At 33.7% G+C, this 19,003-nt stretch overlaps 2 protein-coding genes across 11 annotated transcripts in view; one reads left to right on the top strand and one right to left on the bottom strand.

Moving 5' to 3' along the window:
- LOC116844580 overlaps positions 1-19,003 on the top strand; it is a 46,205-nt gene that overhangs the window by 4,992 nt on the left and 22,210 nt on the right. The window contains exon 9 of one of the 3 annotated variants that reach the window (XR_004378102.1): positions 9,127-10,464. The exons of the other annotated variants lie outside the window; for them this stretch is intronic. The gene's annotated coding sequence lies outside the window, so the exon portion shown is untranslated. Of the gene's footprint in view, positions 1-9,126; positions 10,465-19,003 lie in introns of those variants that run through there. 3 annotated transcript variants of the gene reach the window in all.
- Positions 2,385-19,003, bottom strand: part of LOC116844581 (band 7 protein AGAP004871) — a 23,545-nt gene continuing 6,926 nt past the window's right edge. For 3 of the 8 annotated variants that reach the window (XM_032816313.1, XM_032816306.1, XM_032816305.1), the window contains exons 3-10: positions 12,110-12,219; positions 9,906-9,978; positions 9,517-9,599; positions 6,700-6,903; positions 6,405-6,460; positions 4,749-4,827; positions 4,558-4,659; positions 2,385-3,606 (exon numbers count right to left, since the gene is read on the bottom strand). In XM_032816313.1, the coding sequence (XP_032672204.1) occupies positions 3,508-3,606; positions 4,558-4,659; positions 4,749-4,827; positions 6,405-6,460; positions 6,700-6,903; positions 9,517-9,599; positions 9,906-9,978; positions 12,110-12,219 (806 nt within the window). In that variant the 3' untranslated portion in view covers positions 2,385-3,507. Of the gene's footprint in view, positions 3,607-4,557; positions 4,660-4,748; positions 4,828-6,404; positions 6,461-6,699; positions 6,904-9,516; positions 9,600-9,905; positions 9,979-12,109; positions 12,220-18,583; positions 18,954-19,003 lie in introns of those variants that run through there. The other 5 variants (XM_032816307.1, XM_032816310.1, XM_032816308.1 and 2 more) reach the window with 3 other exon arrangements.

Raw genomic sequence — 19,003 nt, forward strand, 5'->3', positions numbered from 1 at the left:
ATAGATATATATATATATATATATATATATATATATATATATATATATATATATATATATATATATATATATGTATACGTAGTCATCAGAAGACGGAAACAATGTTAAAACCACAGATTACAGACGCTTACTCTTGTTCATCACGTTCAGCACGGAAGAAAGGATTTGTTCGGATTAATCAACTGTGTGGTGAAAGACGAAATTCCAATTGAAGTTACCAGAATTCTGTTAAAATTTGCCAGACATTTTGATAATTCAGACTGAACTCTAATAACTTCAATCGGAATTTCTGGTTCGTCCGTTACTCACCACAGAAATTTGGTTAAACCGACCAAACTTTTTTTCCGATATTACTATCTTTTCTCTCTCTCTCTTTCTCTCTTTCTTTTTCATGATTACTTTACATACATTACGGATCGAAATTCTATTCGAAAATGCGAATCGGATGTAACATCTCGCTGTGTTGAGAAGCGAGCAGAGAACGACTCGTCTCGATACGGAGACAAGTGAATCCGATCTCATTCTATGAAGCCTAATAACCATCACAGTTACAATGAATTTTCGTTATAAGTCTCTTAAAACACCGCGGATATTTCTCGCGTCATTTACACTCACAGTATAATTAGCCTCTGTCTTTTAAACAGCTAACGTTAATATACATTTATAATACGAAAACCTGTTTTGTTCCCCCTCGTGTAATGGATTCGAGCGTGGAAAGTATTAACACGCTGACGTAGCACACGTACACAGAAAAAAAAGATCTGCTACATATGGACGACTTAAAACGTAATTTAAACTGTATTAGCCACTTTTTCTTTACTGCAGGAGCCAATTTCCTTGCTATGATAACAACGAAATCTGCTCCTGCAACAAAAAAATAACTAAAGCAGTAAATTAATTGTTTAATTGTCCATAGCAAATTTGCCACTTTAACCATTTTTCTTGCTAGGAGTAGATTTTCTTGTTATCATAGCAAGAAAATAGGTTCTTGCAGCAAAAAAGTAACTAATACAGCGAATTATATTTAACTGTCCATATGTAGCAAATTAGTTTGCTGCTGATTATTTTTAATAATCAGCAAGATTAATAAAGCAAGATTAATAAAGCAATCAATCAGTAAGATTAATAAAGAAATTATTTTTTTCCGTGTGTCTTTCGATGATTCAACGTTATTGTACACAGAGAAAAATAATTTTGTTCTTTAGCAAAATCGTCGTTGCTACTGCATATTCGTAATGACATCAAAAGAATTTAGTTGACGTAACTAATTTTACAAATTACTCGTTATTAGAGCAGAAGTAGTTTCGTTGCCAGGATAGAAAAAAAATTTGTTGAGTGTATTTGTCGTAAGAATTATGTTAATTTGCTATTGATGCAAAATAATCCTTAGCAAATTTATTTGCTATCGGAGCAAAACTGCAACTGCTTGTATATATCCATCGTGGTTTTTATAACAAAATAATTTGTAAATTCTGCAAATTATATCCAGCAAATACATTGTAAAAACTGTGTTAAATTTAACATTTCATGTGTCCCAAATCATCCACTCTGTCATCATTTATGTGTAAATTTAACACAAAACAAATGTGGTAAAAAATAACACGCATAATATGTAAAAAATTAACACAAGAATTTAATTTGAATACCGGTTTTGGAAATTAAAATCATCTAGTAGAAAATAGAAACTGTTTCTTAATTAATTTTGGGCATCTATAAGTTTTTTTCGTTTTGTGTAAAAAGACCTATGGACTAACTACATAAATAAAACAAATCCTGACTTACCGTCAGGAATCACAGTTTTTAAATTGACATATGTATAATGTTAAATTAACTAAAATAAAACGTTACTTTAACATGAAAGAAGTATTAATCTATGGTTTTGATGAAATGAAAGTGTCAAATTGACATAATCTATGTCTGACATATTAAATATGTCAATTTAACACAATCTGTGATTTCTGAAGGTATTCAAGTGTTAAATTCTTGTGTTAATTTTTTCCATATTATGTGTGTTACTTTTCAATACATTTGTTTTATATGAAATTTACACATAAATGAGAGTGGACGATTTGTGACACATGAAATGTGTTAAATTTAACACATCAGTTTTTAGTGTACTTTTAGCAAATCCTTTTGCTGTTCATATAATAACGAAAAGATTTTGCTAGAACCAGCAGAAAATTTACTGGGCCAGTCAATTATTTTTCTCCGTGTATCTCTAGCAAATAGGTGTTGCTCCTTCACTTTCACGATTTCGCACTTTACGAAGGAAATAATACTGTAGACTTACCCGAGATCGTCCATACATACGTATGTACGTATAATACAATCTTCCTTTTTACGAGATAGGTCGTAGGGATGCCAAAGCGCAAATATATCAGTGATCGAGTGAACAATTTATGAGTATATTGCTAGCAGGAGTTGCCGATGTTGGACCAAACAATTGTCGCAGGCCGCTAAAATACAAACGTTTCACACGTATAGAGTGCGTGACATATAAAATTAATTATCCTTAAAGGCTCGAGGAATACGCTGGACTGATAAACTTGCTGAATCGCTTGCCTCTAATCCGACGTAAGATGTAATTTAGTACCGTGGCGAAGATAGGCGAGAAATTAGATGCTTTTTCTCATCTCTTCTTCTCTTCTCCAGCCGTTATTCGTCGATAATAAGTCTCGTCGTGCATTCGCGATCCTGACACCGTGGAGAGAACCGCTTCCCTTAACATTAATCAAATCGTCATTGTGCTGAAGAAATTTTTGCTCACTTATTGTGTGACCGATTATCCGCGTGAGTAACGTTAACCTATCGTGAAATCGATCGCCCTTTGTATAAGTCTGGCATTAGTGGCAGTGCGAGATCTAATGTAAAGCGGCTTGGTAATCGACTCTTCCTCTCTCTCTCTCTCTCTCTCTCTCTGCCGTACATTCCTCTTCGCCATTTGATTTCCTTTTTTTTAATCAAGTGTACAAATATATACGTGTATATCATATACCTCTGCACGCAAGTAAAAGTATCGCCGCGCCTCGAAGACAGTATAACCGTCTCACTGCGCGAAACTATGATTCAATTCATTACGAACGTTACACAACGCCGTTCTCAGTTCTATGTACATATGCTGTAAACATATGTTATACTTTACAGCACGTAAACGCGTAAAATAACTTTGTAAGATTTTCCAAAAATACGTTTCAGTCTATGCTGTGCGGCCCCGAGTCCATCTTAACGTGAAAACGTACGCACGTCACACACAGTTTCCTCGTGCAATTGCCTTCATACGATTTTATATAATTATACGTATAGCCTGGCGAATCGAAAATGGTCGTTGAGATTGGTCGAATATTGGCAACTCTCTGTCGTTTTCAGATGTATACACAAGCGTGTCAGATATTATACGGATGATTTGCCGAAACGAAACCCCTTGCCTCCCGTGAACTCCGGGGGGGAGGGTGGGGGGAACTGTCGTTTTGTTCCTAATTATTAATCCCGCGACGCTCCTGAGCGCGATTATTCTTTCGGCAAAGCCTTCATGAAGTAAGTCAGCATGTCGATCGGCAGCGGGAATACGATGGTGGAATTCTTCTCCGCCGATATCGTGTTCAGCGTCTAAGGTTGGCAAAACGAGAAGTGCATTTAGAAAACTTCGTATTAAATTTAATAACTGGGATGTGAAGTTTTTTCACATAACTGTGTTATAAAAAATAATAGTAAAATCAATGTTATATTCAATAACACATAGTTATAAAAAATCATAATCAGCGATTAAAATCACAATATAGCGATGCACAACTTCTGCGATAGCATAAAGGAGAACCGATGAAGAGATTTTTGGATAGCTCCGTGAAAATCTCGGTAAAGGCCAGCTTTGCAAGCTGAATCTTTCAGGCCACGTGACCGAAACAGTCTCGTATTTATGATATATTAGAAAAATTATTATAACACACGGAAAAAAAAGATCTGGTTGAATTAACCAAATATCTGGTCGAATATGAACGATCCAGAAATTCCGATTGAAGTAACCCGAATTCTGTTTAAGTTAACAAGATTTTTGGTAGACTAACCAAACATGTCTAGTTATTTAATAGACATATCTTTTCCTCTCTGGTTGAATAATCTGATATGTTTGGTTAATCTACCAAAAATCTTGTTAACATAAACAGAATTCGGGTTACTTCAATCGAAATTTCTGGATCGTTTATATTCGACCAGATATTTGGTTAATTCAACCAAATCTTTTTTTTCCGTGTATCTTAACGTGTTATAATATTTTATAATTTAATATGGAATTTAATAAAAAAAAATATGGAATATAAAATAGAAAATATTAGATTTCATAAGAAATATGAAATATTATAGCTAATTTATAACTAATAATCCTAATGTTATGAAAATTTTCACTTATTAATTTTAATATCAAATTCTTAAATTTACTTTCAAAAGGTTATTATTTTTAAAAGCTTTCCTAACAGTATATGAGATACACGAAGTGCGAGAGCCATGCAAAAGAGCCGAATCGTGAGACGTTCAGTGATTCATTGATGCTGAATGGATCTTTACCTGCAAGTAACGAAGCTGCAAGGCAGCGGGCGAGTCGCCAATCACCTCTGACGCCTCTCTCAGAGCCCTGCTGGCCTTCTGTTCACCCTCCGCGGCGATTACCTGGGCGAAATTATCGTAATAATTGTACGAAGCTCTCTAGTTTTGTCATAGAAACGACTAAAATTCATTTCATTTCATCGATTTCTTACTTTAGCGCGTGCTTCACGTGCAGCTTCAGCTTCCGCTGCCATGGCTCTCTGCAGTTGAACGGGCAATCGTACGTCCTTGCTGTAAACGTCGCGCAAATAGATTTCTCACGTAATTGCGCGTATATTGAGTCGATAGAAAAATTCGACTCGATTTTCTGCCTTCTTCCTAACGATTACGCATGCATTGAGAAAAAAATTTACTAAGGTAAACGTCCCAGTGGTCGAACATATATATCCCAATGATTGACATACACTGAGAGAAAAATGTATGATATTTGGAACTATAATGGCATAGTAAAAATATTATAGTTAGGAATATAATTTTTATAGTAAATGTTACCATAATATTTGTAATATTTACAATATAAGTATAGTATAACTGACCCGTGTAAAATTTTTACCAAGAATTATAATTATTTGAAATAAAAAATATGGTAAGGTGGCAAATATTGAATGGTAAGAGAAATTAACTATTTTATATAGTCAATACAATTGGAATATTTGGCAAATATAGGTACATGTAACTATATTCTCAAAAGGTACTTTACCATATATATAGAGTAATAAGATGGTGACTATAAATCTGTGTTCATTCTACTACATCTTTATGTTTAGATGAACTATAAATATATGTTTGAGGCCAAAACGAACTATAAAATATAGTGAGATTATAGTTATTCCAACTATTTTTTTCTCTCAGTGTATGGTTTTGTATTTTTCTTTGTTGAAATGCTTTTCAATATACAGAACAATATAATAAATGAAAAGAAATATTTAGTTACTTTGTGATTTTGTTTCATTTATTGATAAGCATCTTAATAAACACAAGTATATTATTAGTTATCAATAATTCAATTATCAGTACACATTCAATCACTAGGACGTTTACCTTAAATTTCAAAAAACGTTTGTTTGAATACAACTGTGAACATACTTGTTTAACCCTATAGTCGTCGCATGGAGTCTTTAAGAGGATATTATATCTAAAATAGTCTTTTCTTATATTTTACATGAACCTAAAAACTTAATTAAACAAAGAAAATATTTAAGTTCTCAACATAAAAGATATAAAATAATTTTTTATATTGGAATTTCTTAAGATCCCATACGTTGACTCGTGTTCGAAAAGTAGCGCGACGACTGTAGGGTTAAATTAAGTAATTATTTTCTAAAATCAAAGAAAGAAATTTATATTTAAAACTTCCTTATTTAATAAAATTAAATAAATTAAAGAAAGAAGTTTTAAATATAAATTTCTTTCTTTGATTTTAGAAAATAATTTCTTAATTTAACCCTACAGTCGTCGCGCTACTTTTATTTAATAAAATTTAATAAAGTAAGTATTAAATAAAGTAAATATACTATTTAATAAAATAATCAAATAATCATTTAATTTAAAAAAGTCTGAATTTTTGTATTTAAATAAATGTATCACAAGCTTTTATTATTAATTATTCATTTATGATTTTCGTCATTAAGATCGACAGTTGGCTCTTATTTGCCTTATTCTTTGTTTGCTTTAATAAAGTCTCAAGAGCCTATAACTTTTGATTTAAACAAATATGTATTCACAGTTGTACCCAAACGTTTTTTGAAATTTAGTAAATTTTTTTCTCATAATTGTATGCAATGCGAGCAATTGATCTCTGTACTCACATCTCGACGCGTTCCACCTTGATTCCCCAAGTATCAGTGGCTTCATCCAAGGAGGCCTGCATCGGAAATGTCACTCGCGAGTTTATTAAGACAAAATTGCTGCATAACTAATTAGACTCGCTCGAGATAAATTTTCTAATACCCCTCATTTTTTAATACTCCTTGTACCTCGCCGGCCATGTCGGATTTGTGACGTTTTTTATCAGTTCTAACGGATTATATCGAGGCTCCAATATTTATTTTATTTTCTAATCTAATCTTCCGCGTGGTCGTTTGGCGCGAGTTTGACGCTCACCTGCATGTTTCCGGAGATCGTCTCGCGCTCGCTCAGTATCTCGTGAAGCGGTCGCGTTCCCATGGTGTTCCTCAGGGTGGTCTGGGCCAAGAGTCTCGTGCTGTGGTGCGCGTTCTCCACATTCGCGATCGAGATGGTCGCGTTGTTCACGCGGTAGTAGACCACCGCGTCGACGGACACGGTGACGCTGTCCTTCGTCAGGACCTAAACGAGCGTCGTGAATTAGAAGCGTCTCTTCTAACGCTCGTCTGTCGACTGATAATTCACGCACGGTGTACTGAGAGAAAAATGTTTCTCTAACTATATAATTATATGAAGAAATAATTATTATAAACTACGTGGAAATCATTTTCTTATTAACCCTTTCGTGCCTCCGGCTTTCCCAGGAAAGATGCGTTTTATATGGAGACGGTTCTTAGGTTTTTGGGGACGCTGATTTCAAATCAATTATCAAAATTTAAATTCAAAATGGCGGATTCAAGATGGTGGGTGTGAAATACTGAAATATCGATATATTCAAAATAAAAGTTTGAATTATGTTTTTTTTTTGAATATTAATTATAATTCGAATGTAAGAATCTCGAGTCAAGATAATATATTTCGGATAACTATTACAAGGAACTTCTGAGTATATTGTCTATTCATACATCATATACGGTCATAAATATCATTTATCTACATATACACTGTTTTTATTAAAATATATGCACACAACCATATATATATATATATATATATATATATATATATATATATACACAAAGATTTTCAACCTAAAATATTTAAAATATTTAAAATATTTAAAATATTTAAAATATTTAAAATATTTAAAATATTTAAAATATTTAAAATATTTAAAATATTTAAAATATTTAAAATATTTAAAATATTTAAAATATTTAAAATATTTAAAATATTTAAAATATTTAAAATATTTAAAATATTTAAAATATTTAAAATATTTAAAATATTTAAAATATTTAAAATATTTAAAATATTTAAAATATTTAAAATATTTAAAATATTTAAAATATTTAAAATATTTAAAATATTTAAAATATTTAAAATATTTAAAATATTTAAAATATTTAAAATATTTAAAATATTTAAAATATTTAAAATATTTAAAATATTTAAAATATTTAAAATATTTAAAATATTTAAAATATTTAAAATATTTAAAATATTTAAAATATTTAAAATATTTAAAATATTTAAAATATTTAAAATATTTAAAATATTTAAAATATTTAAAATATTTAAAATATTTAAAATATTTAAAATATTTAAAATATTTAAAATATTTAAAATATTTAAAATATTTAAAATATTTAAAATATTTAAAATATTTAAAACGATAAAAGTATTTTGAAAGTCTGAAAGATAAATTGTGAGTTGCGCACAATTTGATCATACATATAAATTATTACAATATTTTTCATTATTAAGTTTTAATCTTTTTGCATTTCTTTTACACTTTAATAAGACTTTAAGTATATAATTAGCATTAATTCAATGAATTTTCGACATAATAAAAAGTTATTTTTCACTACCTAAAAGTTGTATTTTTAGCAAAGTTTAAATAACTATATTTTATTGAAAACATAATATTTTAAAATGTGCGACAATTTGTATATGTAGCTTGAACCTTCATCTTTAAAACAGGTTATAGTAAAAGTCGATAGGACTATTTGTTTAAAAGTTATAATGATTTTTGAAAGTGGGACATGTATGTCTCAGAGGCACGAAAGAGTTAAAGGAAGATAAACATTATGACGGTTGAAAAAAATAACTCTTTTTAGCGAATTTTTTGTGACGCCCATAAAGCAGGTAGATAAATAAATGTTTTTGCATTGAATTAGTCATCTTTTGAACTGTTGAAAAATATTTTTCTATTTGATGAAATACATTTTTATTTTGGTATAAAATGTGTCTATAATAAGCACTTGGAATCCTTAAAAGTTTAATCTGAAAAAAAACCCAAGATTTTCTTAAAGTATATAAATGTAGTTTCAGTTAAGCGTACGGATTTTTTTTACGATTGCAATTTCCACCCAAAAAACGGTATTTTTCTTTGGACGATTTTTGAACATTTTTTTAAACGTGCGCTATTTTGCGAATAATTAAAATATTAAAATTTTCGTATGCTTAACTTGAAATTACATTTATATGCTACACTAAGAAAGAAATTTACTAAATTTCAAAAAACGTTTGTTTGGATAGTACTGTGAAGGTATTTGTTAAAATTAAGTAATTATTTTCTAAAATTAAATAAAGAAGTTTTAAATATAAATTTGTTCCTTTAATTTTAGAAAATAATTACTTAATTTTAACAAATACCTTCACAGTACTATCCAAACAAACGTTTTTTGAAATTTAGTAAATTTTTTCTCAGTGTATAAGAAAATCTTGGATTTTTTATTTCAGATGACTTTTAAGGACTCCAGCTGCAGGGCCGATGGAGCTTGCAGAGTTTACTACAAACACATTTTATAGCAAAATAAAAATGTATTTCATCAAATAGAAAAATATTTTTCAACAGTTCAAAAGATGACTAATTGAATGCAAAAACGTTTATTTATCTACCTGCTTTATGGGCGTCACAAAAAATTCGCTAAAAAGAGCTATTTTTTCCGGCCGTCACTGTGTTTATCTCCCTTAAATTCGACTATAATATTAATAATCCTGTATGTGTGTTAGAAGAATCCTGTGTCAGAATATAGCTGGAGCCAAAAATAACTATAATTTTATTTAGATCAACCACTTTTTCTCTCGACGTGCGCATAAATGAACGACTCTCGTTCGCTCGTGAGTTACCTCCTGCGGCGGCACGTCGTAAGTTCGCGTCCGCAGGTCGACGCGTGCATAATTGTCCACGCACGGCAGGATGAAGAAGATCCCTGAGAACAGGCGTATCATCAGGACTTGGCATTGTTGCAGCTATAATCGCGAAGGCCCGATAATGCGAAAATATCCAAGTTGCATTCCGATTAAAAAATAGGAGAAAGATAGGAGAGAAAAGCGAAGGAAGAGAAGAAAGAGCGGCCTGTAAAAGGGCCGTTATAAATATCAACCGAATTATTCAGCTTTATCGATCCGGAATTTTACAGTCGAACGGTGTAAAGAATTCTCTCACGCGACGGTGCGCCTCGCGTGGCCCAATTAAAGGAATCGCGCCCGTATGGTCCATCGCGTTTGAATCTTACCGGGGCCTTTGGCACCGCCGGACAAAAGACGGCCCAGCCGAAAGATGACAGCCCTCTCGTACTCTTGCACGACCTGCAAATTCAAGAGGACCAACGTTTTCAGCGAACGCCTTTCACGAAAAAGATCGTGTTAATGACAATCGCGTTATCGACATTTTTTTGGAGCTCGACATTCTCTCCTAAGATTTTAAGAAAATATGAATTTTCTTGTTTGAGAAATATCTTACAATTAGCACAAGAGCAAACACGTTATTAGTGCCTGCGTCGAATAAATATTTTCCACTTCTCAGGCATTCTTTTCTCTCACAAGGAACATTCGCGAAGTGTGTGTCTCCGATTTTGATGAAACTTGGCATATTTTTAGAGTGGCCAAAAATAAGAGACCCATATTTTTTTATCGGCAATGGCTCAGGCTTAAGGGGTGAAACTACCCCTCAAAGTTTTATGCTCTTTTTGCTATCTCTATAAGTGTTTTCTATTGGAGATAGAAAAAAACTTTTCAGCCCATTTTATTTTTTATAAAAAACCGCATAACTTTTGCCTAAAAAGTTTTTTTCTATCTCCAATAGTTACAGAGATAGCAAAAAAGGCATGAAACTTTGAGAGGTAGTTTAAACCTGCGCCATTGCCGATATTTTTGACCACTCTATAAATATACCAAGTTTCATCGAAATCGGAGACACCCACTTCGCGAATGTTCCTCGTCAGTGTACAATTTATTGTGGACTGATAAAGAAATCGATCGATTCCCATGGGGGAACGATCGACGAGCGGCGCGCGGATCGATATTCCCGCGTTCATCGCGGGATTAATTATTTAATGTGAAATAACGCGAGCGAGATCGCGCCGATAAGAGAAGCATCGAGCCGGTATGGCGTGTTAACGAACGAGCGCGCGATGGTCTTTATGCGCCGATGCATATCACGCAATGACCCGCGATCTGACAATAAGGTCACCGAGAGAACGACTGTGCCAGCGTCGTTCCGTGCGGATACAGTTTATAAACGCCCGTAACTATAGCTACGTCGGGCTAACATTGCACTGAGAGAAAAACATAATTGGAATAACTATAATCTCACTATATTTTATAGTTTCTTTCGGCCTCAAACATATGTTTATACACTGAGAGAAGGATTTAGTAAATATTATCAAAATTTGGCTACTCTTACTAAAAGGTAGACGTAAATATAGCGGGCCAAAGCTATGGACTTATTAATTAATTTAGCTCTGTAAAATAAATTATTTATTTGACAGAAGTAAAATTTACTTGCTTCCAGAATATATTTGGTAAATAAAACTTATTGAATAGTTGAGCAAAATAAGCGATTTTGTAATAGTTACAAAATTTTTGGTAGGTTCAACCAACCATCTATAATAATAGATATTGAAATGATGTAGTAGCTGCAAATGAATGAATTTTTCGTTGTGTTGCAACAAAACATACTTATACTGGTAACAAAATAGAACTCGTACCTATTGAATTTTTTATTACATAGGATATAACAATTTCATAGCAATTATCAAATATCTGTTCATAACTGTAATATATTTCATATTAAATATTTAACATTATTTAATTCATTTATTTAATTCATGTTACTGTAAATGCAATTACGTTATACTCCCGATCTATTAAATATTTGGTAATTATTATCATATTTAGTATTAGTTACTAAGGATTCAACGAATTTCTGTAACTAAATGCAGTTTGTTATAATTACCAGTCTTTTCTCTCAGTGTAGTTCATCTAAACATGATATAGCAGAATGAACACAGATTTATAGTCACCATTTTATTCCTCTATGTGTATAGTAAAGCACACTTTGGGAATATAGTTACATGTACCTATTATTTGCCAAATATTCCAATTGTATTGACTATATAAAATAGTTAATTTCTCTTACCATTCAATATTTGCTACCTTACTATACTTTTTATTTCAAATAATTATAATTCTTGGTAAAAGTTTTACATCAATTATACTATGCTTATACTGTAAATATTACAAACATTATGGTGACATTTACTATGAAAATGATATTCCTAACTATAATCTTTTTACTATGCCATTATAGTTCCAAGTATCATACATTTTTCTCTCAGTGTGTTTGTTAAAAGCCGAGTCTCGTGGCTGTTAGCCGATGAGTTATGATGTGTTCTCGGTCGATGTTCACAATAAATTCTCGCCGCGGTTAGTACCTCACCTTGAAACAGACGAACAGGGAGAACGGCATCGTGATGATCACAATGATCCATGACAGTATCACCAGAATATTCCCGCATGTCGTTGCATCCCCCTGCGCGCTGTCGTCTGCTGCAATAATGCACGCATAAAGATAGGACGTTTTGCGAATGTTAAACTACGAATGAGATTACGTAGCATTAAGAGGGTATTCTAGTGTGCGAAGACCCGTTTTCAAAGCGATTTTTGGGAACCAATTTTAACCTTCTAACCGTGTTCGTTTCGGGTATACTTTGAAAGACGGCGTAACCTGTTTCGCCCACTTGTATTTCCTTCAATTTTGAATAAAAAGCCTTGACGAAATTCAACGATACGTTGATTGCCGTTGATTGTCGTAGATTACTGCCGTTCTCATCATTTGGAATAAACAAATTTGCTTTTATTTTGTTCTTTCTGAATGTGGCTATCGCCCGAACTAGAATCTTTTTGATATTTTTAAAATTACTATTTTTCCAGACCGCAAAAAGTTAGAATTTTTTAGTAAAAATCAGCCTACTATTTTTCAAGCGCCGCCATTTTGTCAATTTTTCTTCAAATTATTTAATTCTAGTTCGGGCGATAGCCGTATTCATAAAGAACAAAATAAAAGCAAATTCGTTTATTTCAGATGACGAGGATGGCGGCAATCAACACGCCCGATAGAAAACGATCGATTACGGCGTGATCTGTTTCGTCCATTTGTATTTTCTCCAATTTTGAATAAAAAGCTTTGACAAAATTTAATATGTTTCTTCAAAGACGAATAAATATCAGTACAAAACATTAACTCCGTAGGTTTAACCATTCGCTTAAAATTAATTCCCAAAGATCGCCTTGAAAACGGGTCTTCACGCTAGAATGTCTCCTTAAATGAAGATAAGTCACTTGCAAGAATATATATTATCACATATCTGTGTTCTGCAATAGTCGTCGCAGTTCGATATATAACCGAGTGACGGAATTAAATTAAATTGGAGAACTGGAACTAGAGACCAGAGAGAAAGAGTCGATCGAAGGAAAGAAATAAAAGCGAACAGGTGAAGATCTAATTAAACGACGTCGCTCGAATTTTCACGGCGAGGACGACGACTCGGTCGCTCTAGTTTCCAGTTATATCGCTTGTCAGACGGACGGAGAGTCAAATATTATCGGACAGCATGTGTCAACCGAAACTTGGCATCAGATAGCGAAAGACGGCGACATCGACAGTCGTCGAGTGTGCTGTAATTGTCGCCGGCGCGGCAGGGCGCCGATAATGTTGACTTTTTGTAGTACAACGTCGTCGCGATAATGTCAGGGAGTGCCTGACTTTGGCCCAACTTTATTCTCTTGTCAGATAATTGAACGACCCGGTCGAGTCAGTGTCACTCGAGCATTGAGGAGTCTGTATTAATCGTTACTTGAACGTTGTCTCCGACGTGTACTCAGACGGTACTCAGACTTGAATTTGGAGTTGAATGGGAGCTCTTCGGCTCTGAATCGCGATTACAAGTCGCATATATTATATGCAGGGTCGCTACGGACCTGGGAAACCAGGAAAACCGGGAAAAGTTATGGAATTTAAATTTGCCATGAAATAACCTGGAATTTTTACCTTTCCTTACAATTCTTTGAAATTAAGGTAACCCTCTCTGGGTTATAAGAGAAGAATCTAGAGTTACTAAAGATTTTATTTTTTTACTAGGAAGTTAATTTTTTAAATTTTAACGTTAAGAGTTTATAGGTATAGTATAGGAATTCAAATGTTATTTAAAAAATAAATAAGATTTTCTTAGTTTATATTGAATATGTATACTTCTATGCAAGTCGATGCATCATGATGTTAACAAAATAATTAACATTAATATTTTATTCAGCGTTTCTTCATTCAATCGTTCTTTTCCGTCTCATAACTACATTCTTTTTTCTAATAGTTTTTATTAGCCTGAATGTGCATTTTCAAGAATATATGTTAAGAATATTATCTTACTAAACTAAATTTGCATTGCTTTTAATAATATAAATTTTTCTGTAATCCCTGTTCCTAAATGTCAAAATTGAAGATTATATGTTGGTCATGGAAAATTCTCCACTGTCGTCTAGAAAACATGAAAAAGTCAGGGAATCTAAAAATTGATTTTCTGTAGTAACCTTGATATGATTTAAATAAGAAAAGCTTAAGTCTAACTCCACATTCAGATCTGAGTATTTCATGTGGTGCAAGTCTCAAGCACTGAGAGAAAAAAATAGTTGGAATAACTATAATCTCACTATATTTTATAGTTCGTTTTGGCTTCAAACATATATTTATAGTTCATCTAAACACGAAGATATAACAGAATGAACACACATTTATAGTCACCATCTTATTATTCTATATGTATAGTAAAGCACGCTTTGGGAATATAGTTACATGTACCCATATTTTCCAAATATTCCAATTGTATTGACTATATAAAATAGTTAATTTCTCTTACCATTTAATATTTGCTACCTTACTATGTTTTTTATTTCAAATAATTATAATTCTTGGTAAAAGTTTTACATGAGTCAGTTATACTATGCTTATATTGTAAATATTACAAACATTATAGTGACATTTACTATAAAAAAGATATTCCTAACTATAATCTGCTTACTATACTTTCTTATTATATTTCCAAATATCATATTCTTATATCTTCACATATTCCAAATATTCTATTCTTATTATACTTCCAAATATCATACATTTTTCTCTCACACTGAGAGAAAAATATTTGGAACTATAATGGCATAGTAAAAATATTATAGTTAGGAATATAATTTTTATAGTAAATGTTACCATAATATTTGTAATATTTACAATATAAGTATAGTATAACTGACCCGTGTAAAATTTTTACCAAGAATTACAATTATTTGAAATAAAAAATATAGTAAGGTGGCAAATATTGAATGGTAAGAGAAATTAACTATTTTATATAGTCAATACAATTGGAATATTTGGCAAATATAGGTACATGTAACTATATTCCCAAAAGGTACTTTACCATATATATAGAGTAATAAGATGGTGACTATAAATCTGTGTTCATTCTACTATATCTTCATGTTTAGATGAACTATAAATATATGTTTGAGGCCAAAACGAACTATAAAATATAGTGAGATTATAGTTATTCCAACTATTTTTTTCTCTCAGTGTAGTAAGTAACGGCTATTAGCGCGAGTCTGAGAGATGGCGAACGGTCTCATTATAGACGAAACTAAGTGGTCGAAATAATTCAGCCGAGAGTGTTAATTCAGCAGACCCAGATTACATGGATACGTGTGTTTCATTATTGATGAGCAGCGGGGAAAAGATGTCCTTTCCGAGCGGTGCCGATACTTCGCGCACTTTATTGGCCATTGTTCTCGGAAAATTCGTCCCGACCCCGACAGAAAGTGTAACTCACTCGCGTAATGAAACCTGCGAGTTTCTCGCGGACAATGCTAATGGCTATCATTACGCGGAATGCTAATTTCGTGCGAGGGGACCGCGACGGTATAATTTCTTATCCCTCGCGTGCGTCATTCTTGTTATTACAGTTATTACAGGGACAAGGAGTGCATTGTGCATTCGTATTCGCCAAATTAGTCGTTTAAACAGCGACATTGTCCGGCGAAATTATCGCGAGAAATGAAAACATATCGTCTCGCTCCTTTCTCGACACATCTTCTCTTCTGACACAACATGTGAGCTGCTCGCTAATATATACTGAGGGAAAAATTACCTTGAAATCAACAAATATTTCTTTGTTGGATGCCATTAACATATTTATTTAAATCTAAATTCTCTTTATTTAAATCAAATATTGTTTACTTTTAAGTAAATAGATTTGTTAGATTTAAATAAATATATTAATGGCATCCAGCAAAGAAATATTTGTTGATTTTAAAGTAATTTTTCCCTCAGTGTGTGTGTGTGTGTGTGTGTATACGTGCAATAAATACTAAAAAAAATATAATCTCACGTTCAGTAGAGTCCTTTTGTACAGGATAAGTCGATAATTATTGTCACTTATTGCTTCAATGTCCTTCAGGTAAGAAACAAAAGTGATCTTCAGATTTTCGAGAGGCTATTTTATTTAGAAACAAAGCTATTTATGATAGTTACTTTTTTCTCAGAGAAGTAACTTCGAAGATCTTAAACTCTTGTTTCTTGCTTCGTAAATATAAATATCGTCAAAGTAGCAATAGTTGTCGACTCATCCTCTGCATAGCCTCTCAAGAATATAGCCTATAAAGCCTTATTTCTTCTGAAATAAAAAGAAAATATACTCTCTTAAAGTGAATAGTCACTGATATTAGTTATGAGTATAGCACTGAGCACTTTCAATTCTATACTTACAATTGCAATCAATGTTCACTGTTTCAGTGACTGACTGATTCATTTTAAGAGAATGTAGACACTAAAAAAACATAAAAAATTTTGATTGCAAGATCAGGATGACATCGATAACATTTCAATAAGAATGACATCGTATCTTTTTCATGGAATTACTGTAATCGCAGCTGAGTGCGTACAGTTGTTTTTTCGTCGCGGAAGCGCGCATTGACGAGCGATCGTCGTTGGCGCTCGTCGAGGAAGCGCGATTCTCTCGTTATGTAATTAATCCGTCTCCGTTGGAAAAAATAAATTTGTTCACGCACGGTGTTCACACGCAATTCGCGCAGTCGGCGACTCGCGTGACAACTGTTGCATGTGCGTACAAAGACGGATTAGTTTGGATTAAGAGACCGACTAGTCGCCTGAATGATCTCGAGAGAAGTTGCTTCTATTGCTGATATCATATACGGAGAAAAATAATTTTGCTCTTTTAGCAAAATCGTTGCTGTTGCATATTCGTTATAGCAATAATTTGTAGATTTGTAGATTCAGCAAATTATACCCAACAAATAGTGATTAGTTATTCTTAGCAAATCTTTTTGCTATCCATATAATAACGAAAAGATTTTGCTAGACCAGCACACTGAGAGAAGAATTTAGTAAATATTATCAAAATTTGGTTACTATTACTAAATGATAGACGTAAATATAGCGGGCCAAAGCTATGGCAATACTTATTAATTAATTTAGTTCTGTAAAATAAATTATTTATTTGACAGAAGTAAAATTTATTTGCTTCCAGAATATATTTGGTAAATAAAACTTATTGAATATATTTGGTAAATAAAACTTATTGAGCAAAATAAGCGATTTTGTAATAGTTACAAAATTTTTGGTTGGTTCAATCAACCATCTATAATAATAGATATTGAAACGATGTAATAGCTGCAAATGAATGAATTTTTCGTTGTGCTGCAACAAAACATACTTATACTTTTAACAAAATAGAACTCGTACCTACTGAATTTTTTATTACATGGGATATAACAATTTCATAACAATTATCAAATATCTGCTCATAACTGTAATATATTTCATATTAAATATTTAACATTAAGTAACTATTACTAAATTATTTAATTGATGTTACTGTGAATGCAATTACGTCATACTCCCGATCTATTAAATATTTGGTAATTATTATCATATTTAGTATTAGTTACTAAGGATTCAATGAATTTCTGTAACTAAATGCAGTTTGTTATAGTTACCAGTCTTTTCTCTCAGTGCAGAAAATTTGCTGGGCCAGCAAACCTTCAACGATCTCGGCGATACGTCGGCTCGGATTATTTTTGCGAGAACGCTATATCTGCGTATTACTAAGCGCTCACAATTGCCATTGATTCTACCGATGCCTTCGGCTGCTTTACGAGCCGATCAATATACATACGTCATACGTGCACACACAACCTACATTTGCAAAGTGATAACTCCGCAGGAACAAAGCCTGCGGCCACGTTTGTACGTTGCGTATGCGCGTGTGATTCAGCCGCGATTTCAATCGCAACAGCAGCCAATGGAAAATCTGTGAGCAATGCGAGTTCACTCAACGCTCTCTCGATTTCGTCAAAGAGCGCGCCTCTTTTGGGATCTCTGCGCCACAAACAGACGCGAAGACGACAATTAAGCTACGATTTTTCTTCCGTTAGTTTCGCGGGAACCGCTGCTGACATCGGCATCCTCGATGTCACACATCGTTCCGTGCTTCTCCGTCGAGGAGAACTCGTCCTCTTCGCTCTCAACGTCACTCGCGGTCAAAACAGGATATCCCTCCGTTCATATCGTCAGATTCGCTGATCGGACTCGCGAAAATCGTTACTTCAGACGTTAGACGTGGTGGAAAAGCTGCACAACAACGACGCAACGACGAAAGGACACTGTCGTCGAAAGGACAGACCTACTGATATCAACGTCCTCGACACATCGGCCTGACACAGTCCTCCGCCGTCCCTCCACGGAAAAGCAATTTCCTCAACGTCACTCGCGGTCAGAACACGATCTCTCCACTCGCAATTCTCCGCTCAGATTCGCAGGTCGCGCTCGCGAAAATGGGAGAGGTTCGCTTACCGTTCGTCATCCTGCAGGCCCTCAGTCCTAACTTTTACTCCACCACCCCAGTTCGCAGGATCATCGGAAACGGCGCGGTCTCTTCGTCGGTCGATGATGGCCAACGAAGGGAAGATATCGCGCTGTCGGGTCGAGCCAAGACGAAGAAGTGGGGTCGCAGAGCACGTTGTTCACCTGGCACGGTTCACCGCGACTAGACAGACGCCCACACACACGGGCGACCGTCCCTCCTCCTCTCACCCCAGTGAACTCCCATGGTTCATCCCTGTCTCTCGGTCACCCTCGGCGAAACAGCATGCGCGAGATGCGCGTAGCCACCCTCGCTGCTCATTGCTCTCCCTTCCTTCGCCCGCGGCCGCGTTTGCTTTCATCCCCCGCGCTTCATCTCCACACTTATCCACCCTGCCTCCCCCCCCCCCC

This window comes from Odontomachus brunneus, unplaced genomic scaffold, assembly GCF_010583005.1.
Source record: "Odontomachus brunneus isolate Ranch 3 - 2012 unplaced genomic scaffold, Obru_v1 Obru_scaffold_042, whole genome shotgun sequence".
NCBI lineage: Eukaryota > Metazoa > Arthropoda > Insecta > Hymenoptera > Formicidae > Odontomachus > Odontomachus brunneus.